Here is a 19,794-nt window from a genome sequence, read left to right as displayed (position 1 = left end):
GTTGTGTCTGGATCATACGCTATGGCAGTGTTTCCCAACCAAGGTGCCTCCAGCTGTTGCATACTACAACTCCCAGCATGCCCGGACAGCCAACGGCTGTCCTTGCGTACTGGGAGTTATTAATAATAAACATTGAGATATTAGTTAGTATTAACAATACTTATTATTATTATTATTATTATTATTATTAAGAATAATACTAATCATAATAATAATCATAATTAAGAAGTATTGTTATTACTAATAGACATTATTAGATAATTACGAATATCTAAATTATTATTAATAATAATTAGTTAATAATTACTAATATAAAAAATTACTAATGCTTATTATTATTGATTATTATTAAGTATTAATAAACATTTTTAGATAATTACTAATATCTGTTAATACATAATAATAATCAATAATAATAATTAGTTAGTAATAATTATTACTATTAAAAATTACGAATGCTTATTATTATTGATCATTATTATTAAGTATTATTAATAAACATTATTAGATATTAGTAATTATTAATAATGAATATATTATGATTATTAATAATAATATTAATTATAATATTTGTCACTCCCCTTTCCCTTACCTACATCTGGTAGACTCACATTTTCCAATGTATTGGTGATAATTTGCTGATAGTGGTGACATCGTGGGGCAAGGGGGGGCCCTTTCCTCCAAAAAGGGGGTCACCTGACATGATAAAACTATCCTTTGTGTGTACGACTGAGCTGCCAATAACCAATTTTGTGGATATATCTGTGACCAGGTTGGGTTGTGCATTGTCCATAGACTGTGGTCATCTTCTGGGCAGTGATTCCATAGACGAGAGAAGCCTTTATTACAATCACGTTTGTAGAAGCCTCTGATTGTGGCTCCAGCTGTTGCAAAACTGCAACTCCCAGCATGCTGGGAGTTGTAGTTTTGCAAAAGCAGGAGGCACCCTGGTTGGGGAAACGCCGCACTAATAGGACCATCCTTTGCCACTTTGACTGTAATCCCTATAAATGTGACTTCTGCCCCACTTAGCACATGAAGCAGAAGGAAGCGGTGTCGTTTTTTTTTTTTTGCCATTTGACATAAATGAGCGCCGATTCAGCGTTGGTTTTATTAAGCAGAAGTGTCACATTCTTTTATCATCGAACCAAGCAGGGCGCCGACTCATCGTGGTGCTGCCGCAATAATCTCTGCTGCGCCCCCCCCCCCCCTCAGTCCCCTTAGCTAGTTCGTAGATAAGTAACCTAGATAATGAAGACTCCCCCAAAAATTAGGTATAAGACGGGGGAGAAGTGTAATAGAACACATTATATATATATATATATATATATATATATATATATATATATATATATATAATATAATATAATCCCCTATTCCCTGGTCAATATAGACGCAGATAGAACTCAGTTAGTATACATTAAAATATACTGCCAAAAACATATATCAAAAGTCACCGTATATATCAAATAAATAGGACCAAACACATTCCCCAATACGTAATATATCGGCCATATGTCAGGGTCCAGCATTCGGACCATACACAATTCCCTACGTGTTTCGGTTGACCCAAGTTGGTGACTTCATCAGGGGCTCTCCACAATGTATGTCCAACGCAAGTTAGGACTATGTATCCATACAATCTGTCCTACATCAACTTAAGGTCATAAATGCCAATTAATTGGGGCTGACGATACAGTTACAAGCCCAAAATGTAGTAATGACCGTGCAAATTGTGCCACAACATCATAATGTAGCTTTATGGCACAGTTGATCTCGGGACGGAATTCGGTGATTCAGTTATGGCGTCCTGGCAGTATTGCGAAGCTCCGGCACTGCGGGCGCGCACTGGGACAATCTGCCAGGACGCCGTAACTGAATCACCGGATTCCGTCCTGAGCTCAACTGTGCCATAAAGCTACATTATGATGTTGTGGCACAATTTGCACGGTCATTACTACATTTTGGGCTTGTAACTGTATCGTCAGCCCCAATTAATTCGCATTTATGGCCTTTAGTTGATGTAGGACAGATTGTATGGATACATTGTCCTAACTTGCTTTAGACACGCATTGTGGAGAGCCCCTGATGAGGTCACCAACTCTGGTGAACGGAAACGCGTCGGGCATCATGTATGGTTCAAATGCTAGACCCTGACATATGGCCGAAATATTATGTATTGGGGACTGTGTTTGGTCCTATTTGTTTGATATACGGGGACATTTAATATATGTTTTTGGCAGTATATTTTAATGTATACTAACTGTGAGTTCTATCTGCGTCTATATTGACCAGGGAATAGGGGATCATCCTCACTATCCTCTGTGAGTACATTATTCAATGTGTGTGTGTGTGTGTGTGTGTATATATATATATATATATATATAATATGTGTGTGTGTGTGTGTGTGTGTGTGTGTATATATATATATATATATATATATATATATATATATATATATATATATATATATATATATATATATATATATATATATATAGTGTGTGTGTGTGTGTATATGTATAATGTGTTTCTTAACAGCATTTATTAAGTTTTATTGCACTTAACCCCGTCTTATATCTGTCAGATATTACATAATGGCGAGTAAACCCGCTTTCCCCTAAAAGGCCGTTTTGTCTGCGCGTCGTGTCAAGGCCGGGCAAGAGATTCCTTTTGCTGCCAGTTTAAATACAGAACTTTTTTTTTTTTTTAAAGTTATTTGCATTCATGGCCGATGACCCCGTCTCTCGAAACGCGATTTCGCAAGCGCTGGAGAGTTACAAAATAGATGTTTGTTTTTGTCGGACGTCGGTATTTGCTGTCACAGCCGGCGAATCCAAAGGGGCATTTTACCCACCTCGAATGTCCACATTATATGTAAACCGATTAGTCGTATTCGTAACCATTCTGGGGAATTTTTTTGATGAGAATTGTGTTGTGACATTACTCAGTTGTTCCTCTTGGAAATGTATGAATTGATGATCTGGGGTTACTATTTCTCTTGTCGTTAGGACAATTCCATGTACAGCGTAAGATTGTGTAGGGTTAACGCCCAGTTGCCAATTTTGTCAAATGTGTCCAGGAGGAGTAATGGAGGAAAAGCATATATTCTAAGATGCGTTCTCTGTGAAATAACAATTCTGCAGCTTAGCTTAGAGATTTGAATTGGGCTTTTTCTCTGTTACTCCTCCTGGAAATATATAACTTGATTGAAAACTGAGTGTTACCTGCCCTTTTTAATAAGGTGTGCCCTTACACAATCTTGCATTTCCAGGAGGAGTTGACATATGGATCCCTTTGCACCACTTGTGCCTTTTGTGCTTAATCTTGGGCGAGGCTCCCCACCACATCAGGTAAATATCAGAACGAAAGGGCCACCGCTGGTGCCTTGGACCTTTTTGTTCTGTTTCCAGGAGGAGTAACAGAGGAACACAACAATTCAAAGCTCTAAGCAAAGCTCCAGCATTATTTTACAGGGAATGCATCTTTACCAAGAACTCTGAATTGTGCTATTCCTCTTTTACTCCTCCTAGACATTGAACGAGATGTCCAAGGCACCAGAGGTGGGCTTTTTGGTTCTGTTTGCTTACACAACGTGGGGAGGAGCTTTGCCAGGATTAAGCGCAGAGGACACAAGTGGCACCAAAGGATCCAGATAATGACTCCTCTTGGCGCATCTTATTTAAAAAAATGGAAGTGGTGACACCCAGTTGTCATTTTAGTCATACACCTCCAGGAGGAGTAACAGAGGAAAAGTACAATTCAGAGTTCAAGGAGAAGAGGCGCTCCTCATAAAAAAAAATAATCGTGGAGCTTTGCTTTGATCTGAGTTGTGCTATTCCTCTGTTACTCCCCCTCGAAATTATAAAGGGGTACTCCGGTGGAAAACATTTTATTTAATTTTTTTTTAAATCAACTGGTGCCAGAAAGTTAAAGAGATTTGTAAATTACTTCTATTAAAAAATCTTTACCCTTTCAGTACTTTTTAGCGGCTGTATGCTACAGAGGAAATTATTTTCTTTTGAAATTTTTGTCTTGTCCACAGTGCTCTCTGCTGACACCTCTGTCCATATCAGGAACTGTCCAGAGCAGGGGAAAATCCCCATAACAAACCTATGCTGCTCTGGACAGTTCCTGACACGGACAGAGGTGTCAGCAGAGAGCACTGTGGACAAGACAAAAATTTCAAAAGAAAATAATTTCCTCTGTAGCATACAGCCGCTAAAAAGTACTGAAAGGGTAAAGATTTTTTAATAGAAGTAATTTACAAATCTTTTTAACTTTCTGGCACCATTTGATATAAAAAAAAATTATAATTGTATCCACCGGAGTACCCTTTTAAGATTAAATTCACAACTGGGTGTAACTGCTCCTCTTGTCAATGGGGTTTGCCCTTACACAGTCTGAAACTGTCATCACTGACAGCGCCATAATGATGAGCGAAATGGCAATCCATAACATTTTTTTCAGGAGGAGTAACAGAGCAACATTGCAACACAGTTCTTCAAAAATGTCCTAAAAAATTATATCTGTGGGGAATGGGTCAAGTATTTAAAGGGGTACTACCGTGCTGACAACTTATCCCCTATCTAAAGGAGAGGGGATAAGTTGCCTGATCGCACGGGGTCCCGCCGCTGGGGACCCCCGCGATCTCGCACGCAGCACCCCGCTCTCATCAGGCCCCAGAGCGAACATCACTACGGGTCTGATGACTGCCGATCACGGGGCCGGAGTAACGTGATGTCACGGCTCCGCCCCCATGTGACGTCATGCTCCGCCCCTCAATGCAAGTCTATGGCAGGGGGCGAGACAGCTGTCTCTCCCCCTGCCTCAGACTTACATTGAGGGGCGGAGCATGACGTCACATGGGGGCGGAGCCGTGACATCACGTTACTCCGGCCCCGTGATCGGCAGTCATCAGACCCGTAGTGATGTTCGCTCTGGGGCCTGATGAGAGCGGGGTGCTGCGTGCGAGATCGCGGGGGTCCCCAGCGGCGGGACCCCGTGCGATCGGGCAACTTATCCCCTCTCCTTTAGATAGGGGATAAGTTGTCAGTACCCCTTTAATAAAACAGATTCATTTAAAGGGGTACTCCACTCCCCAGCTTTTGGAACATTAAGTCCCGAAAGCTGGGTGTGGGCTTCGGGGGTCACCACGCCACGTCACACCCCCTCCCATAGACTTGCATTGAGGGGGTGGGGAGTGACGTCACAAAGGGGTGTGTTGTGATGTCACGAGGGGGCGTGGTGACCCAGGAAGCCCGGACCTAGCTTTTGGAACTAAATGTTCCAAACGCTGGGGAGTGGAGTACCCCTTTAAGAGCAGACAGATGCCGCTTCTGAGTACTATCTGTTTCTGGGGAAAAAACTGGGTAACGCCCAATATGGCCGCCATTTCTGCCCCCCACAGGGAAGAGGGATCGGGACCTCCGGGGTCTTTCTGTGTTGTTGGGTGTCGGACTATCTTATATGATGGGGATTTATTTGATTAAATAATTTTTTTTATTTTTTTTTATATTTTTCCTGCAGATATCAGACATCCAGAGGAACTCTCACTTTTGCGGAAACCGAGAGATCCCACAAAGAAAAAAAAGAAAAAGATCGAAGAGAATCAAACGGAAGAGAACATTCTGGAGCTTGATGGACCTTTGACCCCCGGGACTGGTCAGTATATGACCACTAAGCAGTATTCTAGAGGCGCCCATGTCCATCTGTACCTTATATCCATCTATTCTATCTGTTATATCTTCTATTCTTTGTTAGATCTTATACCCTTAAAGGGGTACTCCGGGACTCCAGCGTTCACGGACACACCCCCTTGTGATGCAACGCCCCCTCCATTCATGTCTTTGGGAGGGGGCGTGTCGGACGACACGCCCCCTCCCAAAGACATGAATGGAGGGGGCGTGGCATAACATCAAAAGGGGCGTGGCCATGACATCATGACCACTGCCGCAGGAACCCAGGTTCTGTGAGAGATCGCAGGGTGTCCCAGCAGTGGGACCCCCGCGATCAGACATCTTATCCCCTATCCTTTGGGGGGATAAGATGTCTAGCGGCGTAGTACCCCTTTAAGAATATCTGAAAAATAACGGAACTAAATAAATGAGGCTTAATGTTACAATGTATCGCCTGCTCATAGGATGGGAGACAAGTATCTGATCATGGAGGGGTCTGACCGCTGGAACCCCTTCTGATCACAAGAACGTGGGGGGTCCTGTGTCCTGCTGGTTAGGTGGTCCGAAACGTACATTGTCAGCAGTTGAATAGACTATGAATAGAGCGGGAGCACATGATCCACCGCAGCTCCGTGCAAGCGGGAAGACTTGTGATCACTGAGGGTCCCAGCGGTCAGACCCCAACCTTCTGATGTGGGTGACCTATGACCCCATGTTCTGCTGACAGAGCGCCGCCCTTCTGTTCTTCGCTATCTCTGTCTCTCTCATTTCCTTTCTTCTTTTTTTTTTTTTCTTCTTCTTTTCCTCTCCTTTCTACAGGAAATGATGTTCTTTACATCGGGCCGGTGAAAGGTGAGTGCTCCTCCTCCTCCCGTCTCTGCTCCTGTCTTCACCCCTTTGTTTTTTTACGTATGACATTTGCCGGTGTAGCATGCAGGACATGACTTGTGTTGTGACTATTTTTATTGTGTGTATTTATTTATTTATCAATTAATTAATTAATTAATTAATTTTTATTTATTTACAATTTTTTATTTATTTATTTTTTTTAGAAATTGAAAAATAATTGAAAAAAAATTTCACAATTCCCCCCCCCCCTTTTCTTCATCTCTCTTTAGGAAGCATATACTCCAGTCCCGGCTTGTATAGTAAGACCATGACCCCGACGTATGACTCTCGTGACGGCAGCCCTCTCTCGCCCACTTCAGCGTGGTTCGGCGATAGCGCCTTGTCGGAGGGCAACCCTGGCATCCTGGCCGTCAGCCAACCGATCACCTCTCCAGATATCCTCGCCAAATTATACAAGCCCCAAAGCCTTCTTGACAAAGCCAAAATAAACCAGGGGTAAGAATGAAAAATATTAATAAAAATAAATGTATTATTATTTATTATTATTATTATTATTATTATTATTATTATTATTATTATTATTGCTATTATTATTATTATTGTTATTATTGTTTATAATGATGATAATAATTTTTTATTATCTTATAATTATATTATCAATAATATTATTATTACAAATAATAATAATTGTATTAATAATAATAATAATAATAATAATAATAATGTTGATAATAATATAAGATAAGAATAAAAATAATAATTATTATTATAACAATAATAGCAATAATAATGCTAATTATTATTTATTAATAAAATGATAATATTAATGGTAAAAATATTATTGATCTAATCATAAGGTAATATTTATAATAATTATAACAACAAGAATAAGAATAATTATTGTTGTTTTTTTATTTTTTTATTCTTATACTTAATTTACATATAAATATTTATACTTGTGGGTTTTTTTCTCTGCAGTTGGCTGGACTCCTCCCGATCTCTTATGGAACAAGATGTGAAAGAAAACGACGCTTTACTACTTCGATTCAAGTATTACAGCTTCTTTGATCTGAATCCAAAGGTAATTCTGGGACTGACCACTAGGGAAGTGATAATTGTCCCCTCCGGCAAAAAGTAAAAAAAAAAAATTATTAATAAAAAATTAATAAATAAATGGGTTGTCCAGGAATAGAAAATCGGAGCTAATTTCTTCCAAAAACAGCACCACTCCTCTCCTCAGATGGGTTATAGCAGTGTTTCCCAACCAGTGTGCCTCCAGCTGTTGCAAAACTACAACTTGGTTGTCCGGGCATGCTGGGAGTTGTAGTTTTGCAACAGCTGGAGGCACACTGGTTGGGAAACACTGGGTTATGGAGTCTTACGGTCAGGACATCTATCAAAAGTTTTTCCTATAAGAACATTGTGAATGGAGGCAACTCAAGTGTGACCAGGAACTAAGGCCGATAAGGAATGTGCGAAGACTCTAATACAAGATACAAATGACCACAAACTAGTAACAACCATCTACGGTCTACAATACACAAGGTCAGCGAAGGTTTTCCCAATGACCTCTAACACCGCAGACATACACAGTGGACAGGGGAGGCGCTCTCTATAGAAGCAGGCAGCCATGTTTTTCACGTACAATCGTTTTTAAAGAAGCGAGGCTGTGACAGTGGGAGGTATTTAGTAAAGTTTGGTTAATTTTGGGCCTTGTGATGTACAGTCATATAACCAACTTGTTATTCTTTTACTTTCTCTTTCGGATTATTATTATTTTTTTATTAATCACTATGAGCCTCATCCTCTCATATTGTGATTAAAAACTGTTAAAAAAAATAAAAAATAAATATTAATAATTATTGATACATACTATTACTAAAATATATATATATAGTTATACACTGCGTGTATGTATATATATATATATATAATATATATATATATGTATGTGTGTGTATATATATATATATATATAAGAGAGAGAGAGAGAATAATTTGTGTTATATTTTATATAATATATATTATTAATATATCATATGTTATATATTACATATAATATGTATTTGTATTTGTTTATATTGAGTAGATATGATAATATATAAATAAAATAATTTATATATTCTTTTATGTAACAATTACATATATTATATGTTTTTTTAGTATATATAATATTATTCTTAATATTTCAGAAGATCACTGCCCCTCCCCATTTTCATGAACCTCCTCCTCTCTGTAAGGCATCTGTCTTCAGCAGGAGCTCTCCCTCTCGACTGCTCTGTCTTCAGCAGGGAGCTCTCCCTCTCGACTGCTCTGTCTTCAGCAGGGAGCTCTCCCTCTCGACTGCTCTGTCTTCAGCAGGGAGCCGTGGCCTTAGGCTCCGCCCCCTGAACTTCCATTCAGACAAAAATAGACGAGATCAGAAGCAAATAAACATCAGTGCTCTTTTCAAGATTTCGGCTCTATTTTGGGACACATTCTATTCTAATCTGACTGATGGTTTTGTATGCCTGTCTTGTAGTACGACGCCATCCGCATCAACCAGCTCTTCGAACAAGCCAAATGGTCCATCCTGCTGGAGGAGATCGAGTGCACGGAGGAGGAGATGATGATGTTCGCCGCCCTGCAGGTGGGTGGACCAGGGCGCGGTGGGGTCAGATTTTCTGTTTCCATCCTTTTCTTTTGCTCTTAGTTAGTGGTCTCCAAACTGTGGTCCTCCAGCTGTTGCAAAACTACAACTCTCAGCATGCCCGGACAGCCAACGGCTGTCCGGGCATGCTGGGAGTTGTAGTTTTGCAAAATCTGGAGGGCCACATTCTAGAGACCACTGCTGTTAGACCTTGTGTATGAGAAAGGAGATGTCTGGGGAGACCCCCGGCCCCACTAAAGAAATTTTAGTTCTAAAAAGTATTATTTTCGTCCAATAAATCTCCTGGCAGGGAGCGCACAGCACGTCTTGGGGCCGAGATGCTTCCTGCAACTTTGCTGAGCTTTGCAGATGTCAAAAAACGAACATTTTACAAAAACTATAGATTTTTTTTTTTTTTTTTTATGTAAAAATTATGTCAATCCGCAAGCTACTGTCTGATCTTCTTAAATTCACATCCTTCTTCTGTTTTCAGTCCCCCCCCCCCCCCCCAACTTGCGACTCTCGGTGGGGGCTATGGGGGCGAACACTTCGGTGGGGGCTATGTATACAAATCGGCCCTCTAGTAGTTGCTGCAGGCACATGAGATTTTTTTATGACTCTTGGCTCAGACCTGGCCTGTCTACGTTTGACTTGGCTGATCATTTATTTGAATGGCTTGCATGTAATACCACGTGTGGCCAGCAGTGGCCGCTGCAGGGAACATGTATGGTTGGCAGCAGTTACTTCCTTGGCGATCACTGATGATCACCAGGAGCTTCTGAAGTCTTAAGGACCTCTTGTGAGATTGGGGCTACGACAGGGGTCATATGACCAAAAAATCAGCAAATCACCTTGGGCTGCAACTAAGGTAGGTAAATGGGAGTCACACTACGTCATAAAAATTGGCAGATGGCGACGGTTAAGTTGCCAAAACTTTTTTGCAACCCCATTTACTTAGGTGCTACACAGCATGATCCACACAGGGTAACAGAACAATTTGCCTAAATCACAGTCTAGTCCCTGCTTTACATGTCCTGGGTGTAATACCACCTATTTCCAGCAGTGGCCGCTGCAGGGAAGATGAACGGTTGGCAGCAGTTTCTTCAGTGGTGATCACTGATGATCACCAGGATAATATGTAATTGAGTAAAGCAGGGTACTGGCCTGTCTCCTGGTAGCGCCTCCATGCTCTGGACACTACGTTGACAGACACAGCAAACCTTCTTGCCACAGCTCGCATTGATGTGCCATCCTGGATGAGCTGCACTACCTGAGCCACTTGTGTGGGTTGTAGACTCCATCTCATGCTACCGCTAGAGTGAAAGCACCGCCAGCATTCAAAAGTGACCAAAACATCAGCCAGGAAGCATAGGAACTGAGAAGTGGTCTGTGGTCACCACCTGCAGAACAACTCCTTTATTGGGCGTGTCTTTCTAATGGCCTATAATTTCCGCGTGTTGTCTGTTCCATGTGAAATTGATTGTCAATCAGTGTTCTTCCTGAGTGGACAGTGGGATCTCACACAAGTGTCAGTGACTTGGGGTTACATTGTGTTGTTTACGTGTTCACTTTAGGTTTTTTAGCAGTGTATATACTACTATATAGTCCAACATGCTGGGAGTTTTAGTTTTTGTTTGGGGCAGCTGCTGAGCCACAGGCTATATCAGGGCATGCTGGGAGTTGTAGTTAGTAACTAACTTAAACTCCTGAATTTGCTTAAAAAAGCGATAACAACATCACATGAAAACAAAAATGGTCCTGGTAAAAACCACAGATTGGCGCAAAATAATAGCCCTCATACAGGCCTATATAAGGAAAACAAAAAGTTATAGGGGTCAGAATATATAATTAATTATGCAAATTAGCATGGCTGGTGGCAACTCTAACCAGGGGTTAATCCGTCCATTTCGCGGGCTGCACTGTTCACCTGCTAAAAATACAGATTGTAGAAACAGCAGTGAACGGCTCCTCCCGGCGGAGACGTTTTTGCGGCGCGGACATCTGATCCGGGAATGTGGTCGCATTTCCTGTTGTCCTTTTTTCTGTCAATGTGAAACTGGATCTGTTTTTCTTGCACAGCTGCTGGAGCTGTTAGGGCGCCCCCGCTATTTATAAGTGGGAAGGGAGAGTCGCAGCCGTTTCCTTACATCGCTCGACCCTAATTTCATGAAATTAGTCGCTGGCAGCGGACGTCCCGGCCCTGACACATGTTCTGCAGTAATGGAGTCTGATCTATGAATCAGACCGAGCACAGATCACATAGCAGGATTTCTAGTTCGCCGCAGCGTCTGGGAATGTAATCCGGCTGCAACGCTATACGGTGCGGGACGCCGTCAGCCATACTGCTGAATCACCCAGGTTCCTTTATGGTCTCTCTGGTCTGTGATATCTGATATTATGACTCTGTGAGGACGTAATGGTGAAGGCGCGTAGTATGGATCCCAGACCCTGCGGAGGGCGAGAAAGATTGGAGGAGACAGGAAATGTATCTGATAATAATATAGAAGACTACAACCCCCAACATGACCCGACCACTGACTATGACCATATTATACTGTATACATAGAGCACTACAACCCCCAACATGACCATAATACAATCCTATTATACTGTATACAGAGCACTACAACCCCCAACATGACCATAATACAATCCTATTATACTGTATACATAGAGCACTACAACCCCCAACATGACCATAATACAATCCTATTATACTGTATACATAGAGCACTACAACCCCCAACATGACCATAATACAATCCTATTATACTGTATACATAGAGCACTACAACCCCCAACATGACCATAATACAATCCTATTATACTGTATACATAGAGCACTACAACCCCCAACATGACCATAATACAATCCTATTATACTGTATACATAGAGCACTACAACCCCCAACATGACCATAATACAATCCTATTATACTCTATACATAGAGCACTACAACCCCCAACATGACCATAATACAATCCTATTATACTCTATACATAGAGCACTACAACCCCCAACATGACCATAATATAATCGTATTATACTTGGAACACTACAACCCCCAACATGACCCGACCACTGGACATGAGCATAATACAATTCTATTCTAATATCAATTCTATTATACTCTATACACACAGAGCACAACAACACCCACCATGACCTGACCCCCTAGGCATGGCAGTAATGCTAATATATTATACGTTACACACAGAGCACTACAACCCCCAACATGACCTACCACAGGACAAGACCATAATTCAATGTTATTATAGTCTATACATAAAGCACTACAATCCCCAGCATGACCTGCCACTGGACATAACCGTAATACAGTTATTTTATGCTCCTTACATATAAGACTACAACCCCCAACATTAGTTGACCAATGGAAATAATACAATTCAATTCCACTCTACAACCCCCACTACTCCTCCCATCATCTTCCTCCCTGCCTCTGTTGGGATCAGTTTGCCTGCACACAGAGCACTACTCCTCCCATCATCTTCCTTCCTCCCTCTGTCGGGCCCGGTTTGCCTGTATCTGCACACAGAGCACTACTCCTCCCATCATCTTCCTCCCTGCCTCTGTTGGGCCCGGTTTTCTTTGTCTTGGGGGAGATGGCCCCTGTGGATTCTCTCATGGCCGGTAGGGGGTCGGGCCCCGCAGAACATCTGTAGCCGCTTTTGTTTATGATGTGATCACAGCGGAGACGTGGTGGTATCGCGGCGCGGCCGTGTAGTTGGGGGGTCGGGGGGTTGTGAGAATCGCACATGAAAACAACGAATCTCCAAGATCAAAGTCTAAATCTGGACGTCTTCCAGGTCCTGTAGACAGACCGGTCCTCGGGCCCATAATCCTCCTTCCCTCGCAACACACAGACCAGTGTTTCCCAACCAGGGTGCCTCCAGCTGTTGCAAAACTACAACTCCCAGCATGCCCAGACAGCCAACGGCTGTCCGGGCATGCTAGGAGTTGTAGTTTTGCAACAGCTGGAGGCACCCTGGTTGGGAAACAAGGACATAAACATTGTAGAGTTGTAGTGTTCTATGTATACACTTCAGTGGACTTCTATGTAAACCAGTCGTTGTAGAGGACTGTTCCCATGGACATGTACTTACAACCTCTCCCAATGTAGGTAGTGTGCCCCCTCTAGGTAGAACCTTCCCTCCAAGGAGACAAAAAAAACAACAAAACACATACTTATCTCCGTTCCCCCTCATTTACGGCATCGTTTCAAGCTTCTTCTCGGGGTCACTAGAGGTCGTTCCTCAGTCACCAGAATTCCTGCTACATCTTGTGGTCACTAGAGGTCGGCCCTCAGTCACTGGCATCTTTTCCAGATACTTTTTGCAGTCACTAGAGGTTGGCCTTCACTTACTGGCATCTTTTCCAGCTTCTTCTTGGGGTCACTAGAGGTTGGCCTTCACTTACTGGCATCTTTTCCAGCTTCTTCTTGGGGTCACTAGAGGTTGGCCTTAACTTACTGGCATCTTTTCCAGCTTCTTCTTGGGGTCAGTAGAGATCGGCCCTCAGTCACTGGCATCTTTTTCAGCTACCTTTTTGCGGTCACTAGAGGTCGGCCCTCAGTCACCATCATCTTTTCCAGCTTCTTCTTGCAGTCACTAGAGGTCGTGAGCTTCTCTACCTATGGGACGTGCACAATGTCATAATGCACGTCCCAGAAGAAGAGACGTTTCTGGCCCCTAGTGGCTGCAGGCAGAGTCACTAGAGGCCGGAAGCCCCTGAAGACCTCAGAACTAGGCGGTAGTGATACGACACAGGGGTCCTAGACCGGCCAGTCACCATCTTCCCTCACTGGTCTGCTGTGGCACATGTGTTGGCAACCACTGCCCTAAAGATACTACCATAGCCCACCAGTATACTGTGGTTTAATGGAATCCCGTATAACAGAGCTTAAACCCTGCACACCCTTCAAACAGGAAGACAACCCATAGTCCCTAGTGGTGCCAAATGATTCCGCTCTGCGACATCTGTATGTACAAACTGAGAAGTGTGTTAACGCTGCTTGTAATGTGTCTTACTTTCTTTGCAGTATCATATAAACAAGCTGTCTATGATGTCATCAGAGAACCATTATAACAACAGCGATAAAGAGATCGACGAGGTGGATGCTGCGCTGTCAGATCTGGAGATCACCCTAGAGGGAGGAAAAACGTCAACCATTCTGGTAAATATGACTACGAAGACCCCTAATATTCCTAAAGGGGCCACTAAAGGGGTTGGGCTTCATTCATACTACAGTCAGAGGCTCCATAGGTGGTTCCATCAGATTTGATGGGAAGACAAAACCATATTCTTTGCATTAAACCCACGCACAACAATGCCTCATTGAGTCCATTGGGCAGAGGTATCTTCTATGGTTCGGACCTGGTTCTGCCATCATGGTATCTGTTGTAACGAATACCAGGATGCAGTGTGAACAGAACCTAAAATAGACACTGCTGCTTTCTTCCACCTGTTGATTGGTTACGTCAATTATTGCATTAAGACAGTGCTTACCAACTAGGGCGCCTCAGGTGTTGCAAAACTACAACTCCCAGCATGCCTGGACAGCCTCCGGCACTCAGGAGGAGAAAAATCCCCAGTGGAGAAAACCTCTAGGGAACCCTGTCTGAAGGAATTCCCTTCCCTTGGGCTTAGAGCAGTGTTTCTTAACCTGCGTGCCTCCAGCTGTTGCAAAACTACAACTCCCAGCATGCCCGGACAGCCTAAAACAGCTTGAGGTAGACTGTTCGGGAAACGATGCATAAAGGTTAAGATGCAATACCGCACACCACCTGTAGACATGGGGGTGGAGCTCTTGTTTGGAAGAGTTTCTAATAAAATCTTGATTGAATTGCATTTTTATTACTTTATGTAAATTTGGCACAGATTACATGACTGCGGAACAACGCACTGTCTATGGCGGATGACATATATAGCCGTCACCTTTATATCACTCCCGTGTTTTCCCTGTTCTACGTATACAGCTCCACGTGTCGCCATGCTGCTGGCAGGGTTGTCTGTCTAAACAATAAGCTGATGAATGGTAAAGGTCACGTTCCCCTGAAGACATAGTGTTGTGCCAGATCATTAGTTTTCAAGCCGCAATCCCTTCCCGAGACGTTCACCCTTCCTGCTGCAAACAAAGCACCAAACACGGCCATAACTCCCCCCAATACCTCCCAGGTATTGTTGCATTTCTTTACCAACTGTGTTCTCAAACTGTTGCAGAACTACAAATACTAGCATGTCCTGTCAGCCGCAGGCTCTCTGGGCATTCTGGGAGCGGTTGCAGTTCTTGCAACAAATGGAAACCCACTGGTAGGAGACTAATGCTTTGCAAGATTTCATAATCCACCCTCCATATAAAGCTACATTCTGTGAGCAAGGCGTTATGGGAGAGTATACACAGCTAAACTACTTCCTCATGTTGTCAGACATGTGACCTGAGTCTGTTTCCAGGGACAATTGGAAGAGTTTTGAAAGTTACTTTTTTTTTCCCTTTCACCATCATTGTATCTCTATGTAATGTAAATAGAATGTCGTCTATGTATCTGGTGCTTCTGAGTGTATCCTGGTCATCCCTGCTGTCTTATAATGGGGTCCATGTTTTTTTTTTGTGTCTTTGTCAACAAGACCAGAACAGCGGACATGCCCTTTAAGTGGGTTATTACAAGATTAAAATTAATTGCCTAGAAATTGGACCCCCCCTCGATCATGAATGGGGGTTCCTTGTTCCCCGAGTGAATGGGGTGCCTGTATGTATGCTCGGCTTTTGCTACATTTCAAATGTTATTAAACTAAGAGTTCACCAACCAACTATCCTTGCACCAATTCTGCCATAAGCCATTACAGCCATTAGCCCAGACCTCTGATGAAGCTCTGAGGAGCGAAACATGTCAGGGTGGCTATGGGTCTGAGCTTTTAATAAGCCTGTATTGCCGGTCCACATTTTCTATATCTATAGATTGTTAGCTTAAGTGACAGAAAATACAGTAATATAACATAGCTATCTGTGACTGACTGGGGACACTGGTGTTTTTTTTTTTACATTTTTGGTTGTACCAGTGCTGTTTCTAAAACACAAATATAAGTCACCTTTTTTTTTTTTTTATATCCCCACACTAAAAGGTATCAAAGGGGTTATCCAGGAATAGAAAAACAGAGCTAATTTCTTACAAAAAACAGCTCCACATCTGTCCCCAGGTTGGGTGTGGTATTACAACTTGGGTCCATTCGCTTCAAAGGAGCTGAGCTGCAGAACCACACCCAATGTTGAGACAGACTGGGAGTGGTTTTTGAAAGAAATTAGCTCTGTTTTTCTTTTCCTGGATAACCCCTTTAATGATCCCTGTAGGTAGAGTAGGACACTTACCTGCTTCTCCACTGGGGTATTTTTTGTTATAATTCTGGGATAACCCCATTAAGTTTTCAGCCCCAGTTTTGGCTCCAGATAAACAGACTTTGTCAGGGGAAACAGTGGCCACTACAGGGGAAATGTAGTATTACATGGTGGCCGTTCTCCTTTGCCTCACATTAGGGGAGTCTAGAATGGTGGACCCCTCTCTATGATGTCCATAGGGCACATGTATCGGCAATAAATGGAGAAACAAGAAGCGTTATTCTCATGAAGAAACAGTAGGGGCGCTGTTTGTTATTTCTAACCTTTCCCCATCTTAAAGTAATGTTTTTTTCCTTTCAGGGGGACATCACCTCTATTCCAGAACTGACAGACAACTTAAAAATCTTCAAGTAAGTAACATTTTTTACACAGTGTTTTAAGGTCCAACATTTTTTGCTGATTTATTTCCTATAATACACTGCTCAAAAATAAAGGGAACACAAACAACACCATGTAACTCTAAGTCACTTACACTTGTGTGAGATCCCACTGTCTGGAACAGACAACAGGTGGAAATTACAGGCAATTACCAAGACACCCCCAATAAAGGAGTGGTTCTGCAGGTGGTGACCACAGACCACTTCTCAGTTCCTATGCTTCCTGGCTGATGTTTTGGTCACTTTTGAATGCTGGCGGTGCTTTCACTCTGGTGGTAGCATGAGATGGAGTCTAAAACCCACACAAGGGGCTCAGGTAGTGCAGCTCATCCAGGATGGGTCAGTAATGGTGTGGGGTGGCATTTCTTTGGGGGGGGGGGGGCTGCACAGCCCTCCATGTGCTTGCCAGAGATAGCCTGACTGCCATTAGGTATCGAGATGAGATCCTCAGACCCCTTGTGAGACCATATGCTGGTGCGGTTGGGTTCCTCCTAATACAAGACAATGCTAGACCTCATGTGGCTGGAGTGTGTCAGGAGTTCCTACAAGAGGAAGGCATTGATGCTATGGACTGGCCGCCCGTTCCCCTGAATCCGATTGAGCACATCTGGGACGTCTCTCTCCATCCACCACAGACTGTCCAGGAGTTGGCGGATGCTTTAGTCCAGGTCTGGGAGGACATCCCTCAGGAGACCATCCTCCACCTCATCAGGAGCATGCCCAGGCATTGTAGGGAGGTCATACGGGCACGTGGAGGCCACACACACTACTGAGCCTCATTGGGACTTGTATTAAGGACATTACATAAAGTTGGATCAGCCTGTAGTGGGGTTTTCCACTGTGATTTTGAGTGACTCCATATCCAGACCTCCATGGGTTAATACATTTGATTTCCATTGATAATTTTTGGTGATTTTGTTGTCAGCGCATTCAACTATATAAAGAGGAAAGTATTTCATACGATTAGTTCATTCATTCAGATCTTAGTGTTCCCTTTATGTATTTGAGCAGTGTATATCCTTGTAGCAGTTTCAGCTGTTTTTCTGATACATGACAAAAATTTTCTGCATAGACCAGATAAATGCAAAATTTTTGTTGTCTCTGGCCGCCTCTAGAGGGAGCTGCTTAATACTGTTTTACTTGTTGAGCTTAAAGGGGTATTCCGGCCTTAGACATCTTAACCCCTATCCAAAGAATAGGGGTTAAGATGTCCAATTGCAGGGGTCCCGCCGCTGGGACCCTCGTGATCTCTGTGCATTCTGTTCGGACATAGTCAGGGCACCGCCCCCTAGCGACATCACACAAGGCCCCCTCCATTCATGTCTATGGGAGGGGGCGTGGCGACCGTCACACCCCTCCCATAGACATGAATGGAGAGGGCTTGGTGTGACGGCATAAGGGTGTGTGGCTGTGACGTCACGTCTCGGTAGCGGCACCTGGCAAAGAATGTCGGGGGCTGCACTGAGATCGCGAGGGTCCCCTGCGATCAGACATCTTATCCCCTATCCTTTGGATATGGGTTAAAGGGGTACTCTGGCGAAATACTGGATAGGGGATACAACGTTTTTCGCTCAAGTTCCCCTTTAAGATGTCTAAGGCCAGAATACCCCTTTAAAACTGAGAACCCTATCGGTGGCAGCGGATTTCCAGATCCTTGCAGGAATTTGAAGGACTATATCAGAAAAATGTCTAAGATTTATATATCCCAAATTTATTCTGCACAGAATTCTGAAGGCCTTGGAATGGATAGACAAGTTTTTTACCTTTTTAATATAAGTTTTATGGTCTTGATGTATTTTCCATTGGCTCAGTGTATGGGAAGGAAGTATAAATCGGGAAATAAAAGTGACACCTGCATTGGCCGCTTCCCTGAAAAAGACTAAAAGTTGGTCCTCTGCCCGCGTCTTGTTTGTGTTCGGATGAAAACCTGTTCAGCAGGCGGTTGGCGTGTCAGAAATGGCGGCATACTGGCGTGTGCGACACCTCCGAGTGCTATATGTGTCCTCAGCACAAGATATTGTTAAAGGTCAGGACACTGGAGACCCCCGGGGTGCAGGGGGCTACAATGGGGGGGCAGTAAGGCAATCTGCTCCTCCCGGCCTCCTAAAATGTCAGTCTCCGGGGGCGGCAGGGCGCCTCTATTTATAGGACAATCCTCATTAACTCCCGATCTCTCGCTTTGCTTATCCAATTGACGTTTGGAAGAATTCCAGAGCCCGCCCGGGCAGAATCCGAACAAAGGCCTCAATGCCGAACACATGGCGGCCGAGGGATGATCTCCTTCTAATTTATTGCAGGAATACAAACAAGACTGAAGAGTTCATGGAATCCGCATTGTTCTCCTGTTTAACAAAAGTTATTAAATCCTGATAAAAAATAGAATAAAAAAGATCCAGTCCCAGTGCAGCGGGCAGAAATGGAAGAGATCCTGCTGCAACCAGAGCCGCTTTATCTGATCTCCTACACCCTCCCCCCACCCCAACGGTTCCTTTCTTCCCCCCCCGACGGATCCTTCTCACACCCCCTGACGAATCCTTTTACCACCCCCCCCCGACGGATCCTTTTACCCCCCCCCCCCCCCCCCGACGGATCCTTTTACCACCCCCCCCCCCCCCCGATGGATGCCCATTCCACCCCCCGACGGATGCTCTTCTCACCCCCCCCGACGGATGCTTCCCCCCCCCCCCCGACGGATCCTTTTTCCACCCCCCCCTGACGGATCCTTTTCCCACCCCCGACAGATCCTCCCCCCCCCCCCCCCGACGGATCCTTTTCCCACCCCCAACAGATCCTCCCCCCCCCCCCCCGACGGGTCCTTTTACCACCCCACCCTCCCCCCGATGGATCCT

General features: G+C 43.6%; 1 protein-coding gene across 1 annotated transcript in view; it reads left to right on the top strand.

Moving 5' to 3' along the window:
- Positions 1–19,794, top strand: part of FERMT2 (FERM domain containing kindlin 2) — an 85,082-nt gene that overhangs the window by 45,088 nt on the left and 20,200 nt on the right. Inside the window, 6 exon segments of the mRNA XM_056546299.1 lie at positions 5,530–5,664; positions 6,797–7,022; positions 7,506–7,608; positions 9,049–9,156; positions 14,217–14,351; positions 16,869–16,941. Coding sequence (XP_056402274.1) covers positions 5,530–5,664; positions 6,797–7,022; positions 7,506–7,608; positions 9,049–9,156; positions 14,217–14,351; positions 16,869–16,941 — 780 coding nt within the window.

The sequence above is a fragment of the Hyla sarda genome, chromosome 11 (assembly GCF_029499605.1).
Source record: "Hyla sarda isolate aHylSar1 chromosome 11, aHylSar1.hap1, whole genome shotgun sequence".
In the NCBI taxonomy this organism is placed as follows: domain Eukaryota; kingdom Metazoa; phylum Chordata; class Amphibia; order Anura; family Hylidae; genus Hyla; species Hyla sarda.
The sequence above is the reverse complement of the archived record's forward strand: the minus strand, read 5'-3'. Positions and strand labels throughout refer to the sequence as shown.